This window comes from Vanacampus margaritifer, chromosome 1 (assembly GCF_051991255.1).
Source record: "Vanacampus margaritifer isolate UIUO_Vmar chromosome 1, RoL_Vmar_1.0, whole genome shotgun sequence".
Taxonomy (NCBI): domain Eukaryota; kingdom Metazoa; phylum Chordata; class Actinopteri; order Syngnathiformes; family Syngnathidae; genus Vanacampus; species Vanacampus margaritifer.
The window spans coordinates 64,004,452-64,031,613 of record NC_135432.1 but is presented as its reverse complement, the minus strand read 5'-3'; the positions used below and the strand labels follow the sequence as shown (position 1 = coordinate 64,031,613).

Here is a 27,162-nt window from a genome sequence, read left to right as displayed (position 1 = left end):
TTCTTGGGCGCCTTCGGAGGGTTCTTGTGTTGTGGTGTCCGCGGGTTCGACGTGAGAGATGGTGAAGGAGCCGGTAATCTCCTTCAGGAGCGCCTGCTCGGCTTTCAGTTTGACCAGCTCCTGGCTCAGATGACTTTCCAGTGGGGCGGCGGGCCCGACGGGGGCGGCGGCGGCGCTCGTCAGCTCCTCGTGATGTTCCTCCCGTGTCTCCTTCTGAGGGACCTCCTCTTTCGTTCCCTCGTCCGATTGACCACCGGCTGCTTGCACCTTCTCGTAGAGACTCTTCCTCTCATCTTGCAAAGCCCTGCACAGACTTTCCAGCTTCTGGTTCTTGATGTTGACCACCTCCAGCTCCTTGTCCCTCACTGCTTTCTGCGGAGAACATTTCATGCATCAATGATGTCAATAATCGTACACACTGAAACGGAAAAACAAGTTATTTAGGAAAGTAGTCCTTAACTCTTTGACTGCCAAAAACGTTAAATAGCGTTTAGTAAAATCCTATGGAGGACTGCCAAAGACGTTAAAAGACGTTTTTTTTTTAAACAGAGGTGAAACTAACCATTTTCTATTGTTGATTACTGAAAAACGGAATAAGGTAGAAACAAACTTTTTTTTCTGATGAAAGATGAGAGTTCAATCTTTCATTTGGTAGTATGTGTGTTTCCATAGTCCAAACACAACATTTTCTGTGGACCTTGAAAGATCAGTCAAAATGCTTAAATTGGCTGGCGCCCACGGCATCCCTTTTCTGAAAACGTCTGGCAGTCAAAGAGTTAAGTTGTGGTATTCCGCCTAAAAAGTAGAATAGTTATATTTAACCTTTAAAAAAAGTTAGTCATCTTCAAAGCTAAGTGTAGTATGGCTACACAGTATATTATACTGCCCCCTTGTGGTCAAGGCATGCACATCAGAAAGAGTAGCGCAATACCCATTGAATTGTCATGCTGAAAAAACTTTTTTTTCAATACATTCCAAATGGGCATCAATTTTACACTGAAATTTGCTACTCCGCAGGCCGGCCCATAAATCGTGTGATCTCATTTTGAGGCTGACATCTCCCGCCGCTTCGTTTGAGCTATAATGAGCATCACACATGCAGTACATCAGTTGATTAGGGAAGAAGAAAGGCAAAAAAGCCCCTTACATCCGTCGCCATGTCGACGAGACTCTTGTTGCAGCCGTCGAAGCGACTCTTCCATGATTGACACTCTTTCTCCAGCTTCTTCATCTTCTTGGCCATCTTGAAACACAACAAACATGTTAAGCGGCTAAAAATATCCTCCTCGCTCTTTTCCCTACTCCCTTTTCCTTCAAAGGCTGGCATTCGTACTTTATCCATGTCCTGTTTGAAGCTGCTGTAGATGCTGTTACTTTTTGAAACGGTGCCCTGGATCTCGTCAAACTTCTTGGAGTACATGTCGAGCTGAGGATACAGAATCTGTGTTATTCAATAATAATAATAATAAAAGAAAACGATGAAGACTGGGAATTAGCATCCACGTAAATAAAAGAGATACTGCAAATATTTTTTAGACACAGTTAATGTGTAACTAAGAAGTGCTTTCAAAAATAGGGATGTTTCTTTTTTTTCTCAATGCCGTTTTTTTTAAAGTCACACTATTATGAAAATTGCCATACATATTATTGGGGAGGGGCATAATGTTCCAAGAATAATAAATGATGCTTTTTCGAAATAAGTCGTGTATTTCTGGGAAAAAAAAGTTCTGGTCAAAATTATAGTTGTATTTTTATCTGTTAATAAAAAATTGGAATGTGACATGAATACAGCCGTATTTTTTTTATTTTTTATATAAAAAGTCAGATCTGAAATTGGTAGTCAATAAATAATAACATGAGTGAAAAAAAATTAGGAAAAAGTTGTGATCTTACATGAATACAATATTACTTTGAGGATTATTATTTATTTATTTATTTTTAAAGTTGCATTACTACGAGTAGGCACGGGTCGATTACCGTTTTCACGGTTTAGTGTGGTTTTAAAAAGTCAAGGCTTCAATAACTGTCACCAGTAACAAGCTCTTCTTTTCTTTGTTGAAGTGACCTCTAAGCATGGCACAATATGATTGGCTGCTTGCAGAATGGAGTAAAGGAGCCGCCTCTGAAATTAATTGCATTAATTCAATTAACTCTCCTTCTTGTGAGCGACGAAAGAGACACTGCAAACGCCGATGCCTTTTTGCTCTGTGCATTGCAAAAAAAAAAAAAAAAAAAAAGTTGTGTCAGCGGGTACTACTTTGCCCCAAGGACAACATGAGCAGCCCACAGGAAGGTTCTAAAAATAGCTCACCAGTTGTGCATTACAAAAAAAAAAAAAAAAAAAAAGTTGTGCCAGCGGGTACTACTTTGCCCCAAGGACAACATGAGCAGCCCACAGGAAGGTTCTAAAAATAGCTCACCAGTGATGGGACACTGTGACTTACTAAGAAGAATTAAAACATTTTTTTTTTCTATATTTAATTAATAGCTAATACAGGGATGTGATTTTTCCGCTAATTCGCGGAATTCCGCTTTTTTATCTCCCCCCCCCAAAAAAAAAAATCCGATTATTTATTTTTTTTTTTTATTTTTTTTTTTATTTTTTTTAAGTAGTAGTTCATTGTGTATGCACATGACTCCGACAGATAACATCTTCTGCTATAACAAAGACATTTGTGGTATGCTCTAATATGAGTTACTTTTCATTTGGTCATGATACAATTATTTGTTCATGAAATTTGAACTCTTCAACATTATTTATGTGTTAACTTAGTAATCACATTAGTTAGATATGATGATATTCTCAGTGATAGTTTTTAAAAGCAAAGGCAGTCCAATGTTTTTGAATGTGACTGATTTTGAGTTGACTAAAACTGCCATTTTATATATATATATATATATATAGATTAGTTCAATATACATTGAAAATTTATGCTGTTGTTTTGTCTATTTCTTTGTCATGTGAGTGCATTGAAAGTACTTAAAAACACAGACCTAGCTGGGTGCCAGCGGCCCCCAGACCCCCGGCTAAATTTTCAGATAATTTCACTTTGGTCAAATCACATCCCTGCTAATAAGAAATACAGTCTACTTTAGAAATAATCAAAGTTGTCCAAAACAAAACATTTATTTCCAGCCATGCTGCTACGAGCGTACCTGCGCCTTCATGTCCACCTCATTCTCTTTCAAGAGTTTCGCTTGCGACCTGTACTCTGCTGCCTTTTGTAGCAGCTGTGGAGAATGGTTGAGAATGAGAATACGGCACCAAAGCAAAACTTGGTTCCACTTGAAGAAGGCGACGTACGAGCTCCCTCTCCAGCTTGTGTTTTTCCTGAGCCTCTTTCAGCAACAAGTTGGCCTGAGTTAGCTTGGTGTCCAGAAGCTTCTCCTTCAGGTCACGGTGCTTGAATACCTTCTCCAGGTTCTGCAAGTTAACGTTTTGGAGATAAACGTTATAATGGTACGGGAATAAAGTAATGTTTGCTCAAGATGCTATCTCACGGAGCAAATTTGGAGTTTTTGTCAGGATTCGTAAAAGGTTGCACGTTAGAAAACAAAAAAGTCGTAATCATACAGGAATAAAGTTCCTTTTTTTGTTGTTGAAATTTTTTTATTTTCCAAGAATATTAAGTCTTATTACAAGAACACCGTAGTCATATTTTTCTCTATATGTCAAACTAAAATCTGCACACCAAAAAAAAAAAATTCTGGATAATAAAATGTAGAGAATTGAATGTTACTACTGTCTAAAAGTCAATCTTATTGGAATAAAGTTTTTTTTTTTAGATAACATTTTAAGTTAAGAAAAACATCACTCAAACAAAAATCTAATTATGTTTTTGAAATAAAAAAAAATCCGATTTTTTGGATAAAAAGTCATAATTATACTACAATAAAGTTGTATTTCTTTCATTCTTTTTTGGGAAATAGAGTTGTGTTCTGTACGAGGGAAAAAATGTAATGTTATTGGGAAAAACATTTATTTCAAGTCATGACCTTGGCAGAGAAAAGTCTTGTTTATGGTGAAAAAAGTTGTCATTTTACAAGAATAAAATCTCAAATTTTATTTTAAAAATGTCTTCTTTTTTTTTTTTTAAGTTTAATATAATGAAAAACACACATTGTATTTTAAAGGAAAAAATACTCACAAAGAAATTACAATATTTTTGAGGAAAAAGTCTAAATTTAACCAAAATGAGCGGAGATGGAGGAATAAAGTTAAGATCATTTTTGGATTAACAATTTTTTTTCTTAAATTGAAATTTTCTTGGGGTGAAAAACTATTTATTTACAGAAAAAAATACTTTTCGATAAAAGTTCTGATCTTGAGAGAAGAAAGTCATGTTTTGGGAGAAAATAAAATGTAATCTTGCAAAAAATGAAGTTATATAGATTACCTTATCATTTTTATTTTTCGAGAAGAAACGTATCACCGTTATCATGTTAAGAAAATAATCTCACTTTGAACAGAAAATCCTGCAAGGCTCAGAGGTCCCATTGTATTAGACATATTTCAGTACATTACAGTGCAAAAACACATAAAGAATCGGTCCGGCAGTGCCAATGGAATTGAGATGTCACGTTGGTCTTGAACGGGGCTAACGTACGTACCGCCTCTCGCTGGTCGTACTGCGTGATGAGGCCCTTGAGCTTGTCGGCCAGGCCGCTGTTCTCCTGGCACAGTTTGGTGTTGCGGCTGCTGTGCTCCTCGATCTGGGCCTGGATGTCGCTCAGGGTTCCCTGGAAGTGGGTGGTGATCTCCTTCCGCTTCAGGTCGTCCTCCCGGCACCTCTGCAGCGTCTCCTCCTGCCGACACCGACATTATTTGGATTTGGATTTGCGGCATGGATGAAACTGGATTTGTTTGAACTTTTTTTCAGGGTGTGTGCAGGATAGAGCGTTTTTTTTTTTGTCTGTCGTGACCCACTGAAGATTCGAATTATTGATCTGGCCGAGGCACCTTCAAAGTCTTGTTGTGCCGCTGCAGTTCCCGGCAGAGTCCCTCTAATTTGCTGCGAGCCAGGACGGCGCGACTGTGCTCGCTCTGCAGTTGGTCCTTCTCCTTCATCACCTGCAGGAGTTTCTTCTGCAGAACCTTCAGCTGCTTCTGGTCGCTCCGGTGCTCCTCCAGCTTCAAGCACACACAACGGCGCACGATGTGGTCATCCCGACGCTTTACGCTCGGAGATTAAGCGCGGGATTCGTCCGGGTTTGGCTGGCGCCGCGCGGTAAATGGACTCACCAGCTCGGCGTGCTTCTTGATGGTGGCTTCCAGTTTTTGCTCGGGAGTGTCGAGCTTGTTGAGACTTTGCATGAGGAGCATGGCGTCTTTCCCTGAGCAGCAACAGAGGATCTCAGATTTAAGAGTTAATTCCTTCTAAATCACGACCCGATAAATCTGAGGACATAAACCGTGCTTTTCATTCAGTCGGTACAATTTGGATTCTTGTCTATGAATCCTGATTGAAAGCTTCTTGCTTTGCAAATGATGATGTTTTGTTGCTAGGATTGAAAGTTGATCAACTAAATTAGAGTGAAATCCACTTTTGAGGTTTTGTTCTTGCTAGAACCAGATTCCAAATCCCTGTCTTGAACTTGATCCAGATTGGAAATGTTAAATTTGTCTTTGGGACACACACAAGCTTCACATTGAATTGATTCAAAATCAATTCAAAACATTTTGATTCGAATCCAGGTTTTACATACAAATCCAGATTCCGGATTATTGGTGACAGTTCGATCCATTTGTTCTTGGATTATATCGAAGATGCACACAAATTTCATCTGTTTGTCTGTGTGAAAACATTATTCTGGATCTAGCTCATGAAAGAAACGTATCCATTTCTCTTTGGATCATGCTGATGCTACATAAAAAACAAATCAAATATTTAAAAATAAATAAATAATCATACTTCCAGGTGTTTTCATTTTCAAGCCATTGAATTGATCGCAATTTGACTGTTCTGGTTGCAATCTATTCAATGACTTGAGAACATCTGGAAGAAGAAAAAATATTGAAAATGTTCAAAGAATTATTAGAATCTATATCTACACTAAATTCAATCTATTCACTTTTTGATTTAGATCTGTTCTAAAAAATGATTTGAATCCAGATTTTTGGATCCACATGACTAAATGGAATGTTCTCCATTTATGTCACGATAACAAAACTCCAAAGATTCATGAATCCAGATTTTGGACGGAAGTTACAAATCACATTGAATCGAAATCTGATTGTGTCAGCCACCATACACAACCTACCCAAGCTTTTGAGCATCTTTTTCTCCAGTTTCTGGTCCCGTCGGCTGTTTCTGTGGACCTCCTCCGTGTCTTCCGGCTCATCTGGAGCCTCGTCGGCCTGGTAGGTGCTGATAAGGTCCTCCAGTTGCTTGCCCAGGTCGTCGGTCAGGTCCTCGTTTGGGTCTCCGACTGAAACCGCCCGGGTGCTTTCGGCCTGTGTGCTGTTCTCTGGACAAGACTCCATCTTTGTTTTGGGTGACTGAGAAGCAATCATTTATCGTCAGGATGAATTGAACAAGAATGTAAGGATTAAATAGTGGTTTTGATTTTTGTTTGGATTTTTTTATTTCTATGGGGAGAAAATGTAAATCACAACAAACTGAAGGTTGACCAGATTGTTTTACTTCCACCATATTTAGAATTAAATAGGACTTTAAATAAAAAAAATTATTTCAGTAGTCCAACATTGACTTAATTTCTTCTGGTTTTGAATGATTCGATAATCCAGACTCTTAATGTTTAGGTCATAGGGGAAAAAAAATCACCAGTAGTCCTGAAAATTAGTCTTGTAGTAATGTCACACTTTCATTTTTCTTAATTTTTCTAACTAATTCTTACTAAATTGATGTGAAAAGTGCATGTTCTGCTTAACTCATTCACTGCCATTGACAGTTATAAACGTCAAAATTTCATTTGAACTATTTCTACTAGTTTAACATTTTGTTTCCCCACTTTTGTTAACAAGAGTATGAAAACCTAGAAAAAAATCATTGTACATTTAGAACAGATAAAATTTGTGATTAATCGTGAGTTAACTAGTGAAGTCATGCAATTACTTACAGTTAAAAAAATTTAATCGCCTGACTTTTTAATAATATTTTCCTTAAAAAAACAAAAAATTATCATTTTTAATTTTTTAAAAAATATTTTTTTCTTTAAAAAAAAGTTTTTCCTATGACTTCTCTAGTTAACTCACGATCAAATTTTATATCTGTTCTAAATGTACAATATATATATATATTTTTTTAGGTTTTCATAGTCTTGAATAAAAAAAGTTAAACTAATAGAAATTGTTCAAATGAATTTTCGACGTCTATAGCCGTCAATGGCAGTGAATGAGTTAAAAGTCACATCTGGACCCTTTTTGGAAAGAAAAGATGATTCAAAAAGGTAGTAATTGTACTCCCTTTGTGTGCAAACTAATGTCATATTCTTCCATTTTTCATGTAGCATTTCATACTAAATTGGTATGAAACTTATAATCGCTAGTTTGTCAGATGAAATGAATCAAAGAGGTACTGGAATGATGGAAAACAAGCAATAATGTTCCACAGAGTGCCAGTCGGTGAATGTTTACGCGCATAAAATTAGCGCAGCCTTCACGCTGCTTTCACAAGCTGAGCACATGGCACCTGTTTCAGAGCCACGGGCTATTTTAAGACCCTCTTTATATGGGCAAGACATTTATTTATTTCCTCCTAAACCCACGCTATTGACGGTAGGCAATGGCGGCGGCGGCGGCGGCAGCTGCGTGCACAAAAAAAACCTGCAGTGATTTGCTTTAAAAATTGTGTAAAGGGATGTAAAAATCCCAAGATGTTGTCATGTCGTCGCTATTGTGTAAGTCGATGACAAATATAGCCATCGAACAAGCACCTTTTAAACACTATAATGTAAAAACAAAACAACACAGCGTAATGTTAATTTGATGTTCATGCCAGCTAACACGCAAAAAAGTGGTCTTACCGGGACCGAGGGCCGGAGGGGGAAAGACAGAGCGTGGAGGGGCTCGGTCAGGCTGCCTGCCACCACAGATGCAACAGCTGTGATAAGAGCAACTCAAAATAAACCAACCCCCAAGCAGGGGGGGGGAGGACAGGACAGGACAGGACGGGACGGGACGCTATAACCCCTCGAAAACAGCTGCCACCTTGTCACACACTGTTCGCGCACACGACGGGTCACTGAGCGCTTGCTCACCAATTCACAAATATTTGCTCCAGGAATTTGTATGAACTAATTCCCAACTCTTCGGCTACTCTGCCTTCAGAATGTGTATGATAGATTTTTGGGGTCCAATCAGATTCCGACCTCTATGTCAAGGGGTCAGCAACCTTTACTGTCAAAAGAGACATTTTAGGCCAAATAAATGACCAAAAATCTGTCTGGAGCCGCAAAAAATACATAGAGATTAATTTTCTTCCACCTTTCAGATTTTTGGGGTAATTTTTCATACTTTGTTTTTCATACACTTTTCCGCCTTTCTGTTAAATTTCTGACATTTTTGGCAATTGTATGGACATATTATGGTTATTTTCTGCCTCTCGTCTTCCTTTTGTATGTTTTTATGTCCATTTTATGTTTTTTGGGGGGGAGGGGGTTAAGTTTATTTTCTGCCTTTTTTTGCCATTATTTTCTGATATTTTTGGCAATTTTGTGGACACTTTATGGTAATTTTCAGGATTTCTTCTTTTGTTTAGGGGTATTTTATAGTTACTTTTTGAATGTTTTCCCTTCCGCCTTTTCAAAAATAACATTTGTGACGTTTTGTTGGCAATTCCAAAAACACTTTATGGTCATTTTATGTCTTTTGTGTTTTGGGATGTTTTATAGTTACTTTTTTGAACATTTTATTTTCAGCCTTTTTAACGAAATCGTCATTTTGGGCAATTTCATGGGAATTTTATTGTAATTTTCTGCATTTCCTCTTCCTTTTTGGACATTTTCCGGTAATTTTGAAAAACTTTTTCATCCACCTTTTGTCTTTCTTTTTCTGGCAACTTCAAAATTTCAAACCGCTTTAAAAAAACGAGTGAGAATAGTTAGTAGATAATTGCGATGTGTTGGACAACACGACTAGCTAGCATAGCTAGCGCAGCTAGTAGACGACTGGGGACCTTTTCAGAGTTCCACGTTAGCCGAAAGCTAATCGACTTCAGGCTAATCCAAATGAATGGCCTGACGCTGGTTGGAGAAATAGATCACCACTGATAGCTTGCTTTGTATGTAGTGGAGGAACAAAACAATCTTTTTTGACTGATAAACATCAAAGTTTTCGAGATATTTTATTAACGTTTCCAACTTCATGCGCGTAAACAATTTTGAGCAAGAAATGCTTGTTGAGTTTTTCAATTTTAGCTTTCGGTATTACGTAACTATTTCATAACCTTAAACTATATCTAAACAATTCCCTCTGAAGTGGCATCATTTGCGCTATAACTTGAGCCAATAATTTCCTACAAATTCTGGAAGCCCTTCATTTTCAGGTTCTATCATTTTTATCCCTCTTATGTGGTTTGTGAAATAAATTGCCACACACACACATTCCTGGGTTAGAAGTATATTCTCTTAAATCAATTTTGAATTGAATCTGAGCACCAAATGATAATAATAGAACAGATCAACCCATCCCCCCCACCCCCGCCCCCCCAACCCCACCACCACCTCAAATGCATCAAAGAGGCACTCCATCCCCGACCAAGCAAATTTGATGCAAACAAGTCAAACGATGGCTACTGAGGCTTTTTGTCCTCAATAAATCTCAGCTGAGAGGTAAATGAATCGTCCTCTTCCACATATGAGAGGCACATTGCACTTCAGCATATATATATATATACTGTATATATACTGTATATATGTATATATATATTCATGAATACATAATAAGAACCAAACACAAACAAACACAATCCGGGTACATTAGGCTTTTCCCTTCACATGAGCGGACCTGCTTTGACAAAAAAAAAAAAAAGTGATCCAAATCTGCAAGACGCGTCGTTAAAGCAGTGCACCTTTTAAATATGATTTATGTAAACATGAACGTCATTCGTCAAATCTCTTCCGTTCCGACGGTTCAATAAAAAGCTCCATCGCGTAACCGGCGTTCATCGTCGATACAAACAAGCCACGGTAAAAAGTTTTCAGAGTTCCAACACTGGCAAAAAAAAAAAAACAAACACGCATGTATGTACAGAGGAGAAGCGTTTGGTGAACCATCGCTTACGTTTTCCAGTCAATGTCGCCAACAACCACACGTGCAGTGTGAAGTAGGGATGGGCATTTGACTCGATTTCTTTAATGTACTAACTGTACCATGTAAGGTGGTAGCGGCTGTTGGCAAATAAAAAAAATAAATAAAAAAATAAAAAAATATATTGTAAAATGTTTCAATAACATTAATACAGAAGAAAAATAATGCCTGCAAATTAAAGTTATGTATTTTTATTATTGTTTATGAATTTTAGATTTATTTCAGATTATTTTTTTTATTTATTATTATTTATTATTTATTTATTATTATTATTTAAAATGTTAATGCAACACATGAGCAATACTTTGTTTAACTTAATTATTCATGTTCATCAGTTAGTGTAAATGAATGCAAAAGTAAAAAAAAAAATCTGAAATAAATAATAAAAGTTTTAAATAATAATAATAAAAGCTTTAAATATAAATGTTGTTTTCTTACTATACCATGGCGTCTGTGACCGTCTGAGTTCATTCAAAAAACATTGGATATGGATGATAAACAAATAAATGTAAATATTTATTATTATTGAATTGCATTTTTTTTACTAGTTATTCATTTTAGTATTTAAACAGGAAATGGCAATTAAATATGTCCTTTATTTAAATTTTTTAAACAGACATAATAGAACGGTTTTAGAAGATTTTTTTTTTTTAATATCATTCTATAAATATTTACAATTGTCTATAAATTGTGGCACAAATTTAATTTGACATAATTCACAATAAATAACCAAACTCGATTATTTGGGTTAATATAAGAGCATATGCCATGTAAATAAATGTAAAAAAAGAAAGAAAGAAAAATTCTAATTTTTTCCGCATTGTTTTTAACAGTGAAAGGAGACACTAAATTAATTAGCTTTGTGTTAAATCAAAATAAAACATTTGCAAACATCCGCTTTTACTTTGGAAAAAAAAAAAGATTTTTTAAATAGAATTCTCAACAACCACATTCTACGTGATTGTTCTGCCCATCCCTAAACATTAGCTGCGACAAATTTCTTGTGCCTGTTTCTCTTGACGGCGTTATATCAAAAAAAGAAGTGGAATGTTTCAAAAAGCGGCAAATAACAAAAAGTTTCCCCACGTCGTTCATTCCCGACGTCAAAACGTGACAAAGTGCATTGTGGGAACACGGCAACTACTTGTAATGATGGTCGATACAGGAGAGGAAAAAGAGCAAAAACATATCAAAAGCAACACCAGCTTGGTGGCTCACTGCATAACTTGCATCACTGCTGCATAATAAGTACATATATATTACTGTGTATATATATATATATATATATATATACCATATATAAATAGTAGTCAAATATTTACCAGTATCAATAAGTGCTTACGTCCTAATATATAAATACATCTTACAGTAATTACATGTTGACTTCCTGTAATTTTTGTGCAATAGCAAATTCCATGCAAGATAAAAACCACAACATTAAGAAAAAGAAAACTTTGTTTTTTTCAAAAGATGAATCAAGCTGGCAAAGCTCTTCCTCGACCTTTTTAAACATCCTCCAAAGCAAAATAAAGGCACAGACCCTCATTGCGCAAGAAGCGTCAAAATTTGGACCGTCTCATAGTACGCCCCCCCACCCCCCAACCTCTTTTTATTTTAAATATAAATAATTACCGCACTACTGTATCACACCTCGATATGAGTACATGAAACAACAGTCTATTCGCAAAGTACACGTACAATAAAATACACCGCGTCTAAGAAGAAGGAGGGAGTGTAATACGGAAAAGGGCATTTTTTTGTACAGTAATCTATAAATATAATTTATGTGCAATTGTATGCAAACTGCTATGTCAAACAAAAGGCATATTAGCATTATACAGTATATCTCTTCATATTGCACCTGCACCCAATGATAATAATAGTTGATAACCGTTGCTCGTCCAGTCCAAAGAAGCCAAGAAGCTGTGTCGTCATATTGCCTCAGTTGGGACCCAATCAAGTGGGTGGTGCCCTAAGGTCCCTGGATGGGGGCTCCCAATCAACAAAGGGTCCCTTTTGATGGCGAGGGAGGCAGTCCAAAGAGAAGAGCCGGATTCCTTGCCGCAAAGAATCTTTGTCGTCATATTGCCTACGTCGGGACCCCGACAAGCGGGGTGGTGGCCCAAGGCCCCTAATGTGGGTCCTCCGTGTTGATCTTGAGCGAGGCGATGGCTTTCAAGCACGTCTGGACGTTCTCCTCCTGCACGCCATCCCTGATGCCCGGATCCAGACTTCCCTGGTCGTCTTCCGCTATCTCGAGGGCGGTTCCCTCCTCGCTAGGTGGGCTCGGCGGCACATCGGAGGAGGCGGGGGAAGGTGGCGCCGCCCGAAGGGCTCCTCCGACGGGGAGGACGGGAAGCAAGCTGAAGGCCTGCTGCTGAGAGTGGAGAGGGAGGTGGCTCAGGAGATTCTGGTGGGGGCCGCTCGTGGCGGTGGGCTGACTGGAGATGCTCCTCTGCTCCTGAAGACACAAAATGGTGGTAGAAACATATAGGAAATCGGTTGACCTTAATTGGAGAGTCTAATGCAGGGGTGTCAAATATATAGCCCGCCGGCCAGAACTGACCCATCGGGGCATCCAATCTGGCCCGTGAGGACAGAACACAAGCTAATACAAAATGGCGCTACATACCAGTTCCATCTCAAAGGCTCCTTGTTGCTGAGCCATGTCGATCTTGGCGTGCTGTCTGCTCTTGTCGCTGCCGCCTCGCTGCTGATGGGTTCCGCCCCGTCGTGGCGACACGGCCCTCAGCACTACCCGCTGCCTGCCCCGCACCGCCGACTCCCGCTTCCCAGCCATCTCCACCCCGGGCGACGTGGGTTGCTCCGGCGCGACGGGAGGGGAGAGGTGCTGAATGGGCGAGAATCCGGGCGAGCTGGGCCTCAGCGGCGAGGCGTCCCACCTGGGAGAGCAACGACCCCGCGGGGAGAGCTCACGCCTCGGGGACGGGTAGCGCAGACGTGAGGGGGACGGTTCCCTGATCGGGGACTCCCAGCCGGGTGAGAGGAGACACGAAGAATAAGGGTCGAAAAGGAAGCCGGCCTGATCTGGGGACAGAACACTAAGGGAGTCATCCTCCCCCGTCTTGTCTCTCTGGTCCGAGCCCGGCCACCTGCCGGAGACGGTGACAGTGACCGGCAGGGACGCGACGCCGCTGCCCGGCTGCGGACTGGTGCTCCTGGAACGCAGCTTGGGTGTGGAGTCGCCCTCGTAGTCATCGTCCTCGTCGTCATCTTCGTCGACATCATCCGCATCTTCGTCCATACCGTCGGAATATTCGGCGTCGGAGAACTGATGTTTGGCCGTGACCGCCACATCTGTCTTGGATTCTTGTGGCGCCTCGTCTACTTTAAAGGACAAAGTGAAACTTGAGCTAAGGGTATGTAAGGTTTTTTTTTTTTTCACATCTTTTTTTCACATCTTCTTACCATGTTCCTGTATCTCCGTCTCATCCATTGTCACGGACACGCCCAGCTCTAGACATTTCTTCATATGCGCTTTCGACTTCATGTGTTTTGTCAGGTTTCCTTTTCAGAAAACAAACAGGGAAGGGATTGACCTCAATTTTGTGTGAGCAAACGAGCAGAAAGAAAAATGATGCGACAACAATTCAGCTGATGCTGTAGGAGCTCGAAATAGATCCAATGGCGTTCCACCGCTGCTGCATTTTCACATTGTGATTTTCACGCACACTTTTGGACTATTTTTCGCACTTCACACAGCAAACAAGACTCTTGAATAGATACTGACCTTTCGTTTTGAAGGCAAAATTGCAGACCTTGCAGATGTAGGGCCTCACGTCCGTATGGGTTCGGATGTGTTTTTTGAGCATGCTGGGCTTCTTGCAGCGGATGCCGCACTCCTCGCAAATGTATTTCCCCCGACCGCGGCCGCGGACATACACGTAGTCCTCGTTGGATTTGTACCTGACAAAATGAACAAACGCAGTGAGTGGCGAGTACCTTTTAAAGAACGACAAAAGCTGCTGGGCTGGTTTACTGACCCCCCCTCGAAGATCTTGATGCGCGTCGGAGCTGTTTGGGTATTTGACGCCTCCCTCTCCTTCCACTCTTCCTTGGCAGCCTTCAGTCTCAAGCTGGTGTCTTTCACCTTCTTGCCCGGGTTGACGTCCGCCTCCTTAAGCTCCGGTTTCCTCTGCAGCTGATTCGGACCAGCAAACGTATTGTTAACACACGGGATGTAACGCGACTCGGCCAGCCACTGTTGTCTCTTACGCGACGTGGTTGGCAAACATGAAGTGCCACAGCTGGGAATAACCCTCACTTAGCTCTGCATGGGACATTGCGATTTCTAACTAGCTCTGGTGGCTGGTTAGCTCGTCTAGAGGTCGGTTTTCACTCATTTGTACAAAAATAGGAACATACCCTAGCATATTACTAAGCTATGCTAACTCCGTAGGAAAGTCAGAATTACAGTAAACATATGTATGAAAAGTTTAAAACACTTCAAGGCTATCTAAAAATAACAAAATATGAAAAAAATTTGATGAAAAGTAGAAATTGAAAAAAAAAATTGGACAACACTGGCGAAAAATATTGAGAAACAAAAAAAGTATTTTCGAATATGATACAAAAATACACTAATAGAAATAAAATTGAAATTATTTATTTGTTGGGATAATTTGTAAATGTAAATGGGACATGATAGCAATTATTTGATTAAATAGTTGGTTCATAAAAAATAAATGATATTAAATAAAAATTTGAATGAATTAAAAATTTAAAAAAATGTAATTATTTTATATAAATGTATATATTTTAAAAAATATTTTATTTGAGCATTTATTGTATTAGTCTTTATTTGTATTTAATACGAATAGACTAATACAACTAAATCCTAAAATATTTTATTTGAGGATTTATTGTATTAGTCTTTATTTGTATTTAATACGAATAGACTAATACAACTAAATCCTAAAATATTTTTTAAAATATATACATTTATATAAAATAATTACATTTTTTTTAAATTTTAAATTCATTCTCATTTTTTATTTAATATCATTTATTTTTTATGAACCAACTATTTAATCAAATAATCGCTATCATGTCCCATTTACATTTACAAATTATCCCAACAAATAAATAATTTCAATTTTATTTCTATTAGTGTATTTTTGTATCATATTCGAAAATACTTTGTTTTTTTGTTTCTCAATATTTTTCGCCAGTGTTGTCCAATTTTTTTTTTTCAATTTATACTTTTCATCAAATTTTTTTCATATTTTGTTATTTTTAGATAGCCTTGAAGTGTTTTAAACTTTTCATACATATGTTTACTGTAATTCTGACTTTCCTACGTATATATTTTAAAAAATATTTTATTTGAGGATTTATTGTATTAGTCTTTATTTGTATTTAATACGAATAGACTAATACAACTAAATCCTAAAATATTTTTTAAAATATATAAATATTTATAATCCATGAATTTACTACTTCAAATAAACAATTTTAAAAACACTTCTTTTTTTTACATCATCTATACATGGCTTAATCCATCAGTCTGTTTTGAAATATAATGTGACCCTTGAGAACAAAAGTTGGCTTCTTTTTTTTTATTTATTTTTTACTCTGCCTCTCATTACAATTGTGCTACTGCACCACAGTAATTATTTGACTTGTGCCACTGTCATTAGCAAAGCCCTGTTGTACAAAGCAAGGGGCGGGGTTTCGTTTAACCTCCTCACCTGTTCAAATGTCTGTCGCCACAGGACAAGAGATGAAACTAGTTTCCCATTGCCGGGCTGACACATGGCAGCCATTGAGTAGATCAACTTGCCTCCCTTCTGTTTGGAGTGCAGCAAGGCCAGTGCGGCACTGGTGCTCACCTCCGGTGGATTGGGATTGTGTGAACTGACGCGCCAGGTGGCGTAGACGGAGCAGGGATTCCCGCCGCTGCCTCCCCCTTCGCCGTCGTGTGAGCAGCTCGGCTTGGTGTAGCTGAGATAACACCAGCTCACGCCTGTCGCAGTGCGAAGACTTGGAAAGGGGGGCGGCGTCCCCCGATGCTCGGCCCCTGAGACCAGGATGTCTCGGCTGAAGAGCGGCTGTGCCCCCGTGTCCATCTGCGCCCGTTTATCCGTGCCTGCTTCTTTGGGATACGTAGGCGCGCTGCTATCCAAGAAGCTGCTCTCCATAGCAGACTCCATGTTGAGGTCGTCGGTCACGTTTCGATGCGTGATAAACTTGCTCCTGTGTGAATCATCCTCCAAGTGGCACTTGCCCAGTTCCACTGCACTCAGCTCCTCCACAATTTGCCCAAACATCCTTTCCTCTTTCACACGCTTCTGCTGCTTGACTTCCATAAAGACGTCTAGGCTGCTGGCAGGCGAGAGCATTCGTTTATTGGCGCCACCGCTGGACGCGTTGGTGGTGGAAATGGTCCGGGAGGTGAGGGAGAGGGGGATGCCTGTCTTGAGCTTGGCCGAGGACAGGTCCAGGGCTTCCACAGAGACGGGGTGTGTGGCGGCTCGATTCTGAGTGGCAGCTAAGGCGGGGCTAACTCTGTCATAGTGATTGTCAAAGATCTGTGACACAGATGTGTACGTGAGACTGCCGTAGCTCGGCACGTGGGTCTGGATTCTTACGGGGATTAACAAGCCGGGATGCTGTGGCTGGGGGAGTACGTTCCCAGTTGAGAAGATTGGCTGTGACGAAGGGGCGGCGCCGGCACAAAACACTTGCATGTGCGAGGCCTCGGTGTCCATGCTCAGTGACTCCTGCCGCACTAAGTTCACCCTCCGCCTCTCCTTTGCCAGGTCCCCAGGTCTAACTTTGGATGTTGGATCCAGGCTACCGTAGTCAAATGATACGCTGCGTATCTCCGGGAACTCCTTGCGCAAGTTGCAAGGCGCCTGCTCCGAGGAGGAGCGTCTCATTTCATGCTGCTGACGCTGATGGAGAACGGAGAGCGAGTGGCCGCTTCCCGGCACGGCGAGGAGCTCGAGAGGCTTGCCAAATTCATCCTGCCTGGCCGGGGAAACTGGCTTCAGACTCTCCTCCCTGTCAAAGGAGAAGACAGAGCTGTAAGATAAGTTGCTGTCCTGACTGGGACTGCGTGAAAGGCTGGTGCAGGCCGACTCGAAACTGGATTCTCCTGAGGAGTGCTCGATGTCGGCGAGGCGCAACCTTTTCTTCTTCGGAGGGAGTTTTTCAGGAGGAAACTGGGCTAAAGTTTCACTCCGCTGCGGCCATTGAAACTCTTCCACATGCTTCTCCGGCTCCTTCACTGGCACGTCCGGAGCTTTTTCCGGACTGTCGGGCTCCACAGTGACCCTGATCTCCGGTACTTGTATGTTGGACTGTCGCACCAGTTTAGCACCCAACTGAAAGGACTGTCTCAGTGTTCCATCAGGCCTGTCCATCTCAAACGACTCCTCCATGGGCTGAACTGAGGAGAAGACCTCTTGCCTCTGTCTGAGACTCTTGTAGGAATCCGACTGTTCGCAATGAGGCCTGTTGACGAAGTTTGTGTGCTGGATAACTGAAATGACGTTTCCTAATGTTTTTCGGGCACCCATTTCAGGGCTGACTGATATATCCATGTCAATCCTGTCCAGCTGTGTACTCAAACGTGCTTTAGCGACACCGACCACGCCATGGCCAACTAGCTTCAGCTCATAATCTTTACCGGGGTCAAACATTTCTTCACACTGCTCGTGATGCACCTCATACTGAGATGGCAAATCCTCCTCTTCCCGCTTCTCTTTCCGGCGCTTCCGCGTGGCCAGCTCCATGGCGTGCCTCTGCAGGTTCCCGCTCGGTGGGTAATTGTCCGTTTCCAGTCCCGCAAGTGACATCTCGCTTGTCTTCGCGTGGCCCTCGCTGTCCGCGTGGCCCTCGTGGGATGGCAGCTCGAAAGCGGCTTGTCGCCGGAGTCTCCTCATGCCCGCATTGCTTGTCCTCTCGTCGAATGAGTGGCTGCCCCGGAGTGCCTGGGGCATGGTCAGGCTGACCGCCGCCGACGTGGGCATGGAGTTGCTCCTGAGGAGGGTTCCCATGTCGGAGCCGCTGTCCAACTGTGCTTCTTTCACCTCTTCCCTCATGAAGGACTTTGTATTTATTTTGATTGATTCGACTGTGTCCTTTTCCTGGGTGAAAACGCGGGAAACTCCTTTCTCCGAGCATCTTCCTGCATCCCCGGAATCTGCGTCGCAGGCAATGTAAGCCGTGGTCTGCTTGGGGCTGGGCCTGTAACACTTTCCGAACATAATTTCCTGGTAGGATTTGGCGTTAGCGTTCGGCGGACTGGTCTGATGCTCTGCACTTTCAGATCGGGAAAAGTAGCCGGAATCCGTGCTGCCTTTACTCGACTGACTGGGAAGCGACAGATTGTGTTCTGAGTCGCTGCTCCTTTTTTCCGACAGCCGAAGCGCGAGCCTTTGTTTAATCGTGCAAGATTGAATTGCACGGTTAGCCTCAACGGTGGTGACAGGAAGGGCATTGATTTCCGGTAGGTGGGACGAGCTGTCCGGAGTCGACGTCGACATTGCAGATGCTTTTTTGTGAGAGATGAGGTTGAGCACTTTGACGGCGGTGTGATCCGAAGCCTCTGCCGGGGAGTCCAGCAGCAGCAGCGGGTCATTGAACGCGTCGTCGTCAGTGTCTGTGCTCTGCTCGGCGTCCGAGAACAACTCGCATTCGCCTTCGAAAGACCCCTGGTCCGCGTTGACGTTGTGAGGGAACGGCGACGTTCCGGCTTTGACCGAGTGCGCGTGGGACTTCCGGTGTTTGTACAAATTGCTCTTGGTTTTGAAGGAAAACCCGCAGGGGACGCAAGGGTAGGGCCGCTCCCCGGTGTGCGAGCGGATGTGTTTCTTCAGCACGCTGGGTTTGGCGCATGCCCTTCCGCAGTAATCGCAAACATACTTGCCAAGCTTCTGTGGTTTCAGTTCAGCCTTGCCGCCGGCATCTGACTGCAGCTCCATTCCTGAATAGCAACTCTGTTGTTCAGGTGAACTGGGGGACTTCTTTTGTCTGCCAGCTGCTTTGGCGGCCTGCAGTGAAAAGGACGACGGTTCAGTGTCTTGAGTTTGGGCGATCGAATCCTCAAAACTCAGCGACTTCCCCGAATCGGTTGTGTCTCTGGCCGGGCCCTCCTGCAAGTGCTGGTGCCACCCTTTGCCCTCCATTTCCGCCGATGGACTCCTACTTATTTTGGCTGCCTCGGGTGTGCACTTTTTGGGCGCGGCATCTTTGTCCTGACCTTCTGGAGAGCCTATGGCAGTTTCGAGCGACGCCATGAATCCAACGTTGCAATCCTTTCTTGGGGATACTATTTATTAGGGGTCAGTAGTGATGTTTACATACACGTGGGATGGCTCATCTGCAATAAAAAAAAAAAAAACAGAATGGAGATTTGATGAGGATTAATGAGCATGAATGAACACTTAGTACCCTTGCCAGAAAGATTGACTTTTTGCTTTGTTTTGAGTTTTGAGGGACCACCTATCGAGTGAAGTGAAAATAAAATTGGACGCTCATGAAGTCACTCACTAACTTATGCACACATCCAACACAAGAATACTATAGTATATACAGTAAATACACTTCCTAAAATCAAAACACATTAAAAATATATATATAATTCCCTCATTGATTTAAATTTATTTCATGGGAGAGAAGTCCAGTCTTTCGCCATGGGTGCTTTTCGTTCAAGATTTCAAAATCCCAGTTCGAAAAGATATTATTTTAATGAACCATATTCCGAAAGTAATCTGTCAAAGTGGGTCTGGCGCTGGTTCTCTTGACCGGCATCTGCCACTCATGTGGATTATTTTAGAAGTTATGAGCGATTTTTGATGGAATATTTTTTTTTACAACAGCATATGTTCGGGTGGGGTTTGGATGGGACGGCCCCTTCTTTGCAGCCAGACGCTTATCCAAATCCCAGATTTATTTAATGTTGTGGTGTCATTTCAGTTTGATGACATCCCCCCCACCAAATAGCCCCCTTGTTTAAATGACGCTAATGTAGTTGCACAAAATGTTCTCGTTAAACTTATGACTCAATATGTAAATCTGAAAAGATGATTAAAACAACCGAGTTAGTGGTTATCGCAGATTCCCGATGGTTTGACTCGACTGAGGCGTTCATTGTGGCAGGAGTTCATCGGTGAGGTTAGATCTGACTCGACGTGCTTTGTTGTTGTTTTTTTTGTCGCAGTTTCTCGTTTCAGCAAATCGCAGCACATAACAGACTTTTCACACTCACGTTCACACCTTTGGACAATTTAGCCACAAAGCTAACGTGCATGTTAGCACACACAAAGAAAAACATGCATGCAAGCCAGAAATTTGGACCCAGAACCTCGTGAGAGGCAGCCGTGCCAACCACTAGGCCACAGGGTTGCCCACCTTGCATTCCGCCATGCATGCATACTGACGGCGTATAAGAAACAGTCGTGCCGTAGCATCAACATCACCTCGTATTCCCTCACGTCTCGCACTCGGCAAAGAAACGACGTCCCCTCATGAATTCTGGGAATTGGTTTAGCCTTACCACTGGAGGGCACGTCACCCCCCCCCCCCCACACACACACACCCACACCCACATCCTCCTCTTCATCCTCTCAGTATCAAATACGGTGTCCTCCCTAACGAGGTTACGTAAGCTTATCTGGTTCAAACCCTCCGAGTTCCCCCTTAATGAGGGCATCCTTTCGCTATATATATTTTTTCATCTCTCTTCCTTTGTTGGCGCGGCACGGACGCACTCGGCCCCCCTCGCGATTCGCCGAGGATGCGAATCCAAGGTGACTCGCCGCATGCGGACAGCCGTGTGAAAATAACAGACGTGGGAAGCGAAGAAAATGGGGGTGCGTCAGATTTTAGTGGTAGAGGGGAGATTAAAACCAGACCGCACGATACCTACTCGGTTCTGCACGTGCTAATGTTAGCGCAGCCTGTTGCCGTGCCACAGTCTCCATTTTGCTGTGGCACTCCGCTTTCTTGCTGGCCCTTAGTCTCCTCTTGGATAAAACTAGTCATTTTACGACTAGAAGTAAATATAAGGCTACAGCGTTATGCTCCGATGTGTTCGATGTAGCACGTTTATCTCAATTTCCCCGTTAGCTTGGCTTAAACAAAACATGCGCATGTTCATCAGTTGACCTTTTAGTGCGGCTTGATGCGTTCAACGGGTTGTGATTTTTAAGTTTCACGTTAGCCTACGTATTAGCATGGCTGGATCCGATCAATACCTTCATTGTGGCACGTTTTTACAGCTTCCTGTTAGCATAGCTTGATCTGGTTAGCATGGAAAAATGCGATAGGTTTTTCATTTACTTTATTAGTCTGAAAAATGTGTTCTACATGGTGGGTTTGTCGCAGTTTCCCATTAGTTAGGCTTCAACTTTTTTTTTTGTAACTTCTTATTCATGTGGCTTGATCTAACAAATACATTCAACGTGACGTTTCTCGCAGTTTCGCGTTAGCACGATTTTAGTTGACTGATGTGTTTACCGCACTTTTTTGTAGTTAACCCTTTTGGTGTGGCTTGATGGGAAATATGCTTCAATGGCGATGTTTTCACGGTTTCACATGCATTTTTTTTTGTTGTGGAAGTTAGCAAAGCTGAATGATGTGGTGTTTTTTTCTTGCAGTTAGTCATCTCGATGAATTCAACCTGGTGCGTTTTTATCGCAAATGCCATTAACGTGGCCGACGATGTTTTCAACACGGTGTTTTTTTCCCCAGCTTTCCCCTCAATACAGCTTGCTGTTAGCATTCTGATGCGTTCAATGCCGCGTCCGGTTAGCATAGCTTGACCTGACTAATGAGGCAGGTTTTTTTTTAAGGTTTTCTGTTGATGTGGTGGGATTGTTTTTCACAGCTTCTCATTCGCACGGCTCAATCCAAGTGATGTGTTCAATGTAACTTCTTCTTCATCTGGTTAGCGTGGCTTGTTTTGTTTTTTTTTCCAGTTATCCATAACTGGCTGTGAAAGACTAATGCCGTTTCAATTGGCTTCAATGATTTTTTTTTGGTGGAACTTCCCATTCATGTGTCTTAATGCATTCAATGTTTTTCACGCATTCCAATTTAGAATTTAGCTCAACTCAATCTGCTTTATGTGTCATTTTTCTCATATCCTACTGTGTGACATGATGCGTTCAATGCGGTGGGATTTTTTTCCCCCCCTTTGTGGCATTATCCAACTGATGTGAACCAGTCCAAAAATACACGCGACATGTTTGTGCAGTTTCAAAGTGTTAAACTAACGCACCCTAACTGAGCCAAACGAGTTGAGCCGAGTCGGTACTGTACAGTGGAAAAGCAACATTCTGGGGTGGCGGGGTATGCTTGGGGGGGTTGGGTTGGGGGTGGGGGGGGTGCTTTGGAAGCTCCCTCCTCAAGGTCGATCTGACCTCATTGCTTAGTTTCCATCCCTCTGAGGTCCTGAAAAGACGACTGCGGCGTATGCCGGATTAATCCCGTGTTCCGGCGCGCGCACAAAGACACCGACGCATGTTGTCGTGTTGCACCTGTGCAACAAATGCATGACACAGCAGCGGTGCGAGGCGCAGGTGGGTGGGCAAGAAAAAAAAGAAAAAGAAACACTCCGTCCCTTTAAACGCTAGCATCCATAAATATCACAATGACATTCGCACGCATGCAGACCCCCTCCCCCCCCCCCCCCCCCCCCCGCATGATCCTCATACAAACCTGACATTTCAACCCCCTCCTCTCCTTCCACGTCCCGCATCCTCATTCCTCATCCCGCACCGTCCGTTCCGCCTCCGCCGGGATAGGGAAAAAAAGCGCCATGGTAAACGTCCCATCAGTCCGGAGTGGCGGCGGTAGCGGCGCACATTTGGAGCGTTCTATTGATGCGAGCCAGTCACCAGAGAAAATACCCAAGCATGACGTGCAGACCCGGGAACAAAAATAGCAAAGGGGTCCTGGGAGGGATTACACAACGGCCCACGTTTCAGGGCGCTTTTTCCTCTCCGGCTCTGGCAGCTCACTCAGGCTGGGTAGGAGGAGGAGGAGGAGCGAGAGGGAGGGAGTCAGATGTCATGATCATTGTCAGAAGCTGCTCTCCATTCATCAAGAACTGAGAACCTCCCTTCAAAAGGTGTTATTCAAGATGGCGTATGGCGAGGAGGAAGTAGGAGGACGGGAGGGGAAAAAAAAAAAAAGAAGCCTTGGGGCTCTTTTGTGAGACGCTCGGAGCTTCCCGTCACGACGTCCTCGGCCTCCATTCACAAACGAGGAGAACCATCGGCGTCGTGACGAGCCGAGCGGGGCACAATGCCGCCGGATGATGTGCAGCTGCACGTAGCATCCTGCGTTTGTGTGCCAGCGTCTTCAAACCTCAACACACAGTCGACATTCACCCCAAGAGTTCCATTCAGTCGACGTTCATATAAAGAGAAATATACAGTGCGAGAACACAGAAGACTTATGACGGTTTCGCCGAAGCGTCCATGCGTCGCCCACGCGCGATTGGCGAACACTCGAAGTCTTCAAGCGACAGTCGGCCATCTGTCTCGCACACATGGCGAAGATTCGCTAGCAATCGGACAAAAAATGTCTCGCAGGAGTTTGTTTTTGAAGGACCAATGAAAGTATGCAACATGGAAACAAAATAAATTGGCCAATTCAAACCTAAATGGCAGATGTTTTGATTATGGCCGGCAGATTAATTGGTCCAACGTTCCTAAATTTCTTTACTTGACACCATCATCTCGCGGGCCTGGTTTAAACCCCTTTGCGGGCCTGATCCAGCCCGCGGGCCGTATGATTGACACCACTGAACTACAGTATAGGGCGCTACCGAACCAAAATGGCCGCTTCAACAAAATGTCTGATTTCTTGCGCCGTCTCAGAAATTACTTTGGCGGGTTTACTCAAGATAGAAATGCCTACCAAATTTCATGTTTTCGAAATTAAACTGTCTTTTTTTTTCTTTTCAAAACATTGACAACACAAACATCAATTTATTTATTTTTTAATTTTTTTAAACCAATTGGGTTGATGTTAAAAGCAATGCATGAATTATTTCGCAGATTATACTTATGATGTAGTTTGGGGGGGACAGGGCAGTGTTTCCCCCAGTGCTTTACAAGCCTGGCGGCTTATAAACCGAATCGAATCGTTGCATTTTGAATCGTATCGCGAAATGCTATTCACGACAGTTTTATCCTAAAGCCATCACACTGTGGATGACACATCGATACATATCAAATTTTTTTCTGATAATGGGCGAAGGATTTGATCCGGCACTCCCGGCTCTGCCTTTCTTTTTTTTTCTTTTTTTTTTTGTGGTGTTATTATGGGATAGCCACTGCACTCCTCGGCTAAGTGGCCTAACAAGCGGAGAATGCCAAGCGTGTGTATTGAAAAAGGAGCTCCTCAGGGCGCTATTCTTAGTCATCGAGCGTGGAACAAGTTGGAGCTCGCTTGCGGCTCCATTATGCAGCATAGGACGGGGGGAGTCGGGGAGAGGTGGTGGGGGGGGGGGCTGAAATGGCTAATACAGTCAAGGTCGAGCCACTCGTCGTCTATAAATACAAACGCTCCCTCTCAGGAGGATGCACACTTGCTGGGAACAGCTGAGCGGGATTCCATATTGCCCCCCCCCCACCTCCCTAAAACGAGCACATAACACAGTGGATGACGGAGATGGGGCTGGAGGAGGAGGGTGGGGGGGTATGAATGGAAGGTTTGAGGGTTCCTCCCAGGCCTGTCTCATACATCATTCAGCTTCATCCTTCCGCCGCCGCCGCCGTCTCTTTAAAATCGAGAAATAAGCTTGACACCTAGTGGCGCGTCGCCATGGCAACAGAGTCTGCCACAATGGCCCAGCTTCCTGTCGGCATATATAATTACCAGCGAACGTAGGAAGTAAGTGTGAGGATGCGGCAGGGAAAAGAGAAATACGTAAAACGGCGTTCAAATCCAATTTTAACCGTTTACTATATTATTATTATTATTATTATGTTATTAGCATATGTCATTGATTCCATGTGTGTTTGTCAGAATAAAACCGTAAAACTGAAAAATACCAAAATAAAGTATAATGTGCAAATAAAATGTAGAAAATTAGCAATGGTACTGATGTACTGTGTACTATGATCATATTTCAAATAGTAACATATTGAGGTAAATAAATTACAAATAAATAAATAGAACAAAAGAGTCATGTATATTATTGTATATTTTTTGTTTGTTTATTTCTTTTTATAATCTTTAACGAGAACAGAGATGTAAATGTTATAAAGAGAGGATATATAATTTGTTTACATTATTTAAAATTAGGATATTAAAGTATCCTCTACATTTATTATGAATTTTGACATTAAAAATAAAGAATAATATCTTTTTTTTTGTCATTTAAAAAAATAGGATCAGAATATAAAAAGGAAAAGTGCAAATGTTTCAATAACATAAAAAAATCTAATTTGTGACAGATTTCAATATTTATATAATAAAAAATATAAAAATAAAAATGTTAAAAATTATGTAACAATACATTTTGTAGCTGTTTGTAATATTTCCTATAATTACTATCTACATATATAGATATATTATAACTATAAACAAATAATTTAATAAAAAAATATGTGACCTATTTATGCTTAAAAGAGAAAGATCTAAGACATTTCAAAATGTGTATTAGATATGAAACTACACATTAATATGAAATCTAAGAACGTGTATATTCATGTGGGCCTAAATACAGCACATAGATATGAACATCTATCAAATAGTAATAACATTAAAGTAAGTAAAATGATCATAGCTCTTCATTTGAAAAAAATCGCATCCAAAAATAATTGAATCCTTGGGAATTTTCAATGTAATTGAAAAATATTAAATATAAATTTAGAAGAAAAGGGAACATGCAAACACATTACTTGCAACACGTTTGAATAAAAAACGTGGATGAATATTCAATGTTTTTTTTTATTTTTATTTAAAAAAAAAATAAAACTAAAAAAATATAAAATGTTGAATTGCTGGTCTAATTCAAACGCGGCTTCTTTCGCGTGGTGCTGTTGGATCAGCTGTCACGTGCCTGCCTATATGGGGATATCCGGCTCTCAAGTGTGCGTGTGTGCGCGCGCCTTGTTGTTGAGGTGGGGGAAATGCATGGACCCGAGAACCCCCTTGGTCGCCCCCCATCTGCATGTCATGGAACATTTGCAGATCAGGGACCTCCCCCCCGTTAAAAAGCGTGCGGCAGCGGGGAGGGAGCAGACACAACGCCCCCTCTCAGGTGACAAACAGTGTCCCCCCCTCCCCATTTAAGACCCCCCACCACTAGCAGCCTAAATTCGGCTCGGAATAAGCGATGCGCCCAAAAAAAAAATAATAATCAGCATGAAAGAAAAAAAACAAGCGGCGGCGGATGCTTACCAGGTATTAGACGGCACCCAGGTAGCTTCATTGGACCCCCGGGTAGACGGCTGTATGAGACGTGGGGGGGGGGGGGGGGGGGGGGGGGCGCTGAGGATAGTGTCCGAGGGGGGTCGCTTTCTTTCCGGAGTCGTCCGAGATGAGCTTGGAGCGTGTCCTTACGCCTCCTCCAGGGTGCAGTGCAGCCACTCGCCGCGAGAGGACGCCAAAAGCAGCTCACAGCGTTTGATTCAAAACAGCAGCTATTCAATATTCATAGCCCCGCCCCTTGAGGAAATTAAAGCAGCACGGATTATAGGCGATTGGAGTCGTATAGTGTCAGAAAATAGTTTACACAAAAAGTTGTATGTTTTAAGTTTAAAGTTATAGTGTTACAATAAGTTGTATTCTCTTCATGAAATAGTTGAGATTTTCTTGGAAGAAGTAGAACCATTTCAAGTTTTTTATTTTCAAGATTATGGTATTATATTACAAGAATTGTGTATATTTTTTTATATTTTTAA

The 27,162-nt window shown here is 42.1% G+C and overlaps 2 protein-coding genes across 4 annotated transcripts in view; both read right to left on the bottom strand.

Annotated features, from left to right (window-relative positions):
* txlnbb (taxilin beta b) overlaps positions 1 to 8,059 on the bottom strand; it is an 8,174-nt gene extending 115 nt beyond the window's left edge. Inside the window, exons 1-10 of the mRNA XM_077581661.1 lie at positions 7,987 to 8,059; positions 6,262 to 6,499; positions 5,243 to 5,334; positions 4,961 to 5,131; positions 4,612 to 4,806; positions 3,305 to 3,424; positions 3,157 to 3,231; positions 1,334 to 1,426; positions 1,148 to 1,243; positions 1 to 372 (exon numbers count right to left, since the gene is read on the bottom strand). The exon at positions 1 to 372 is cut by the window's left edge and continues 115 nt beyond it. Of these exons, the coding sequence (XP_077437787.1) occupies positions 1 to 372; positions 1,148 to 1,243; positions 1,334 to 1,426; positions 3,157 to 3,231; positions 3,305 to 3,424; positions 4,612 to 4,806; positions 4,961 to 5,131; positions 5,243 to 5,334; positions 6,262 to 6,484 (1,437 nt within the window). The 5' untranslated portion in view covers positions 6,485 to 6,499; positions 7,987 to 8,059. The remainder of the gene's footprint in view (positions 373 to 1,147; positions 1,244 to 1,333; positions 1,427 to 3,156; positions 3,232 to 3,304; positions 3,425 to 4,611; positions 4,807 to 4,960; positions 5,132 to 5,242; positions 5,335 to 6,261; positions 6,500 to 7,986) is intronic.
* A 1,642-nt stretch (positions 8,060 to 9,701) lies between these two features.
* On the bottom strand, positions 9,702 to 26,733 carry hivep2b (HIVEP zinc finger 2b). 3 transcript variants are annotated; one of them, XM_077560170.1, is made up of 7 exons: positions 26,660 to 26,733; positions 15,982 to 19,619; positions 14,275 to 14,432; positions 14,022 to 14,197; positions 13,700 to 13,798; positions 12,903 to 13,618; positions 9,702 to 12,731 (listed from the first exon to the last, which is right to left on the bottom strand). In XM_077560170.1, the coding sequence occupies exons 2-7, from the start codon at positions 19,534 to 19,536 to the stop codon at positions 12,402 to 12,404; spliced, it is 5,034 nt and encodes a 1,677-aa protein (XP_077416296.1). In that variant the 5' UTR covers positions 19,537 to 19,619; positions 26,660 to 26,733; the 3' UTR covers positions 9,702 to 12,401. The 3 variants fall into 3 exon arrangements, with proteins under 3 accessions (XP_077416296.1, XP_077416295.1, XP_077416297.1); XM_077560169.1 differs by lacking the exon at positions 26,660 to 26,733 and adding an exon at positions 22,961 to 23,307; XM_077560171.1 differs by lacking the exon at positions 26,660 to 26,733 and adding an exon at positions 22,961 to 23,307 and having other exon boundaries at positions 12,903 to 13,615.
* Positions 26,734 to 27,162: the final 429 nt, after the last annotated feature.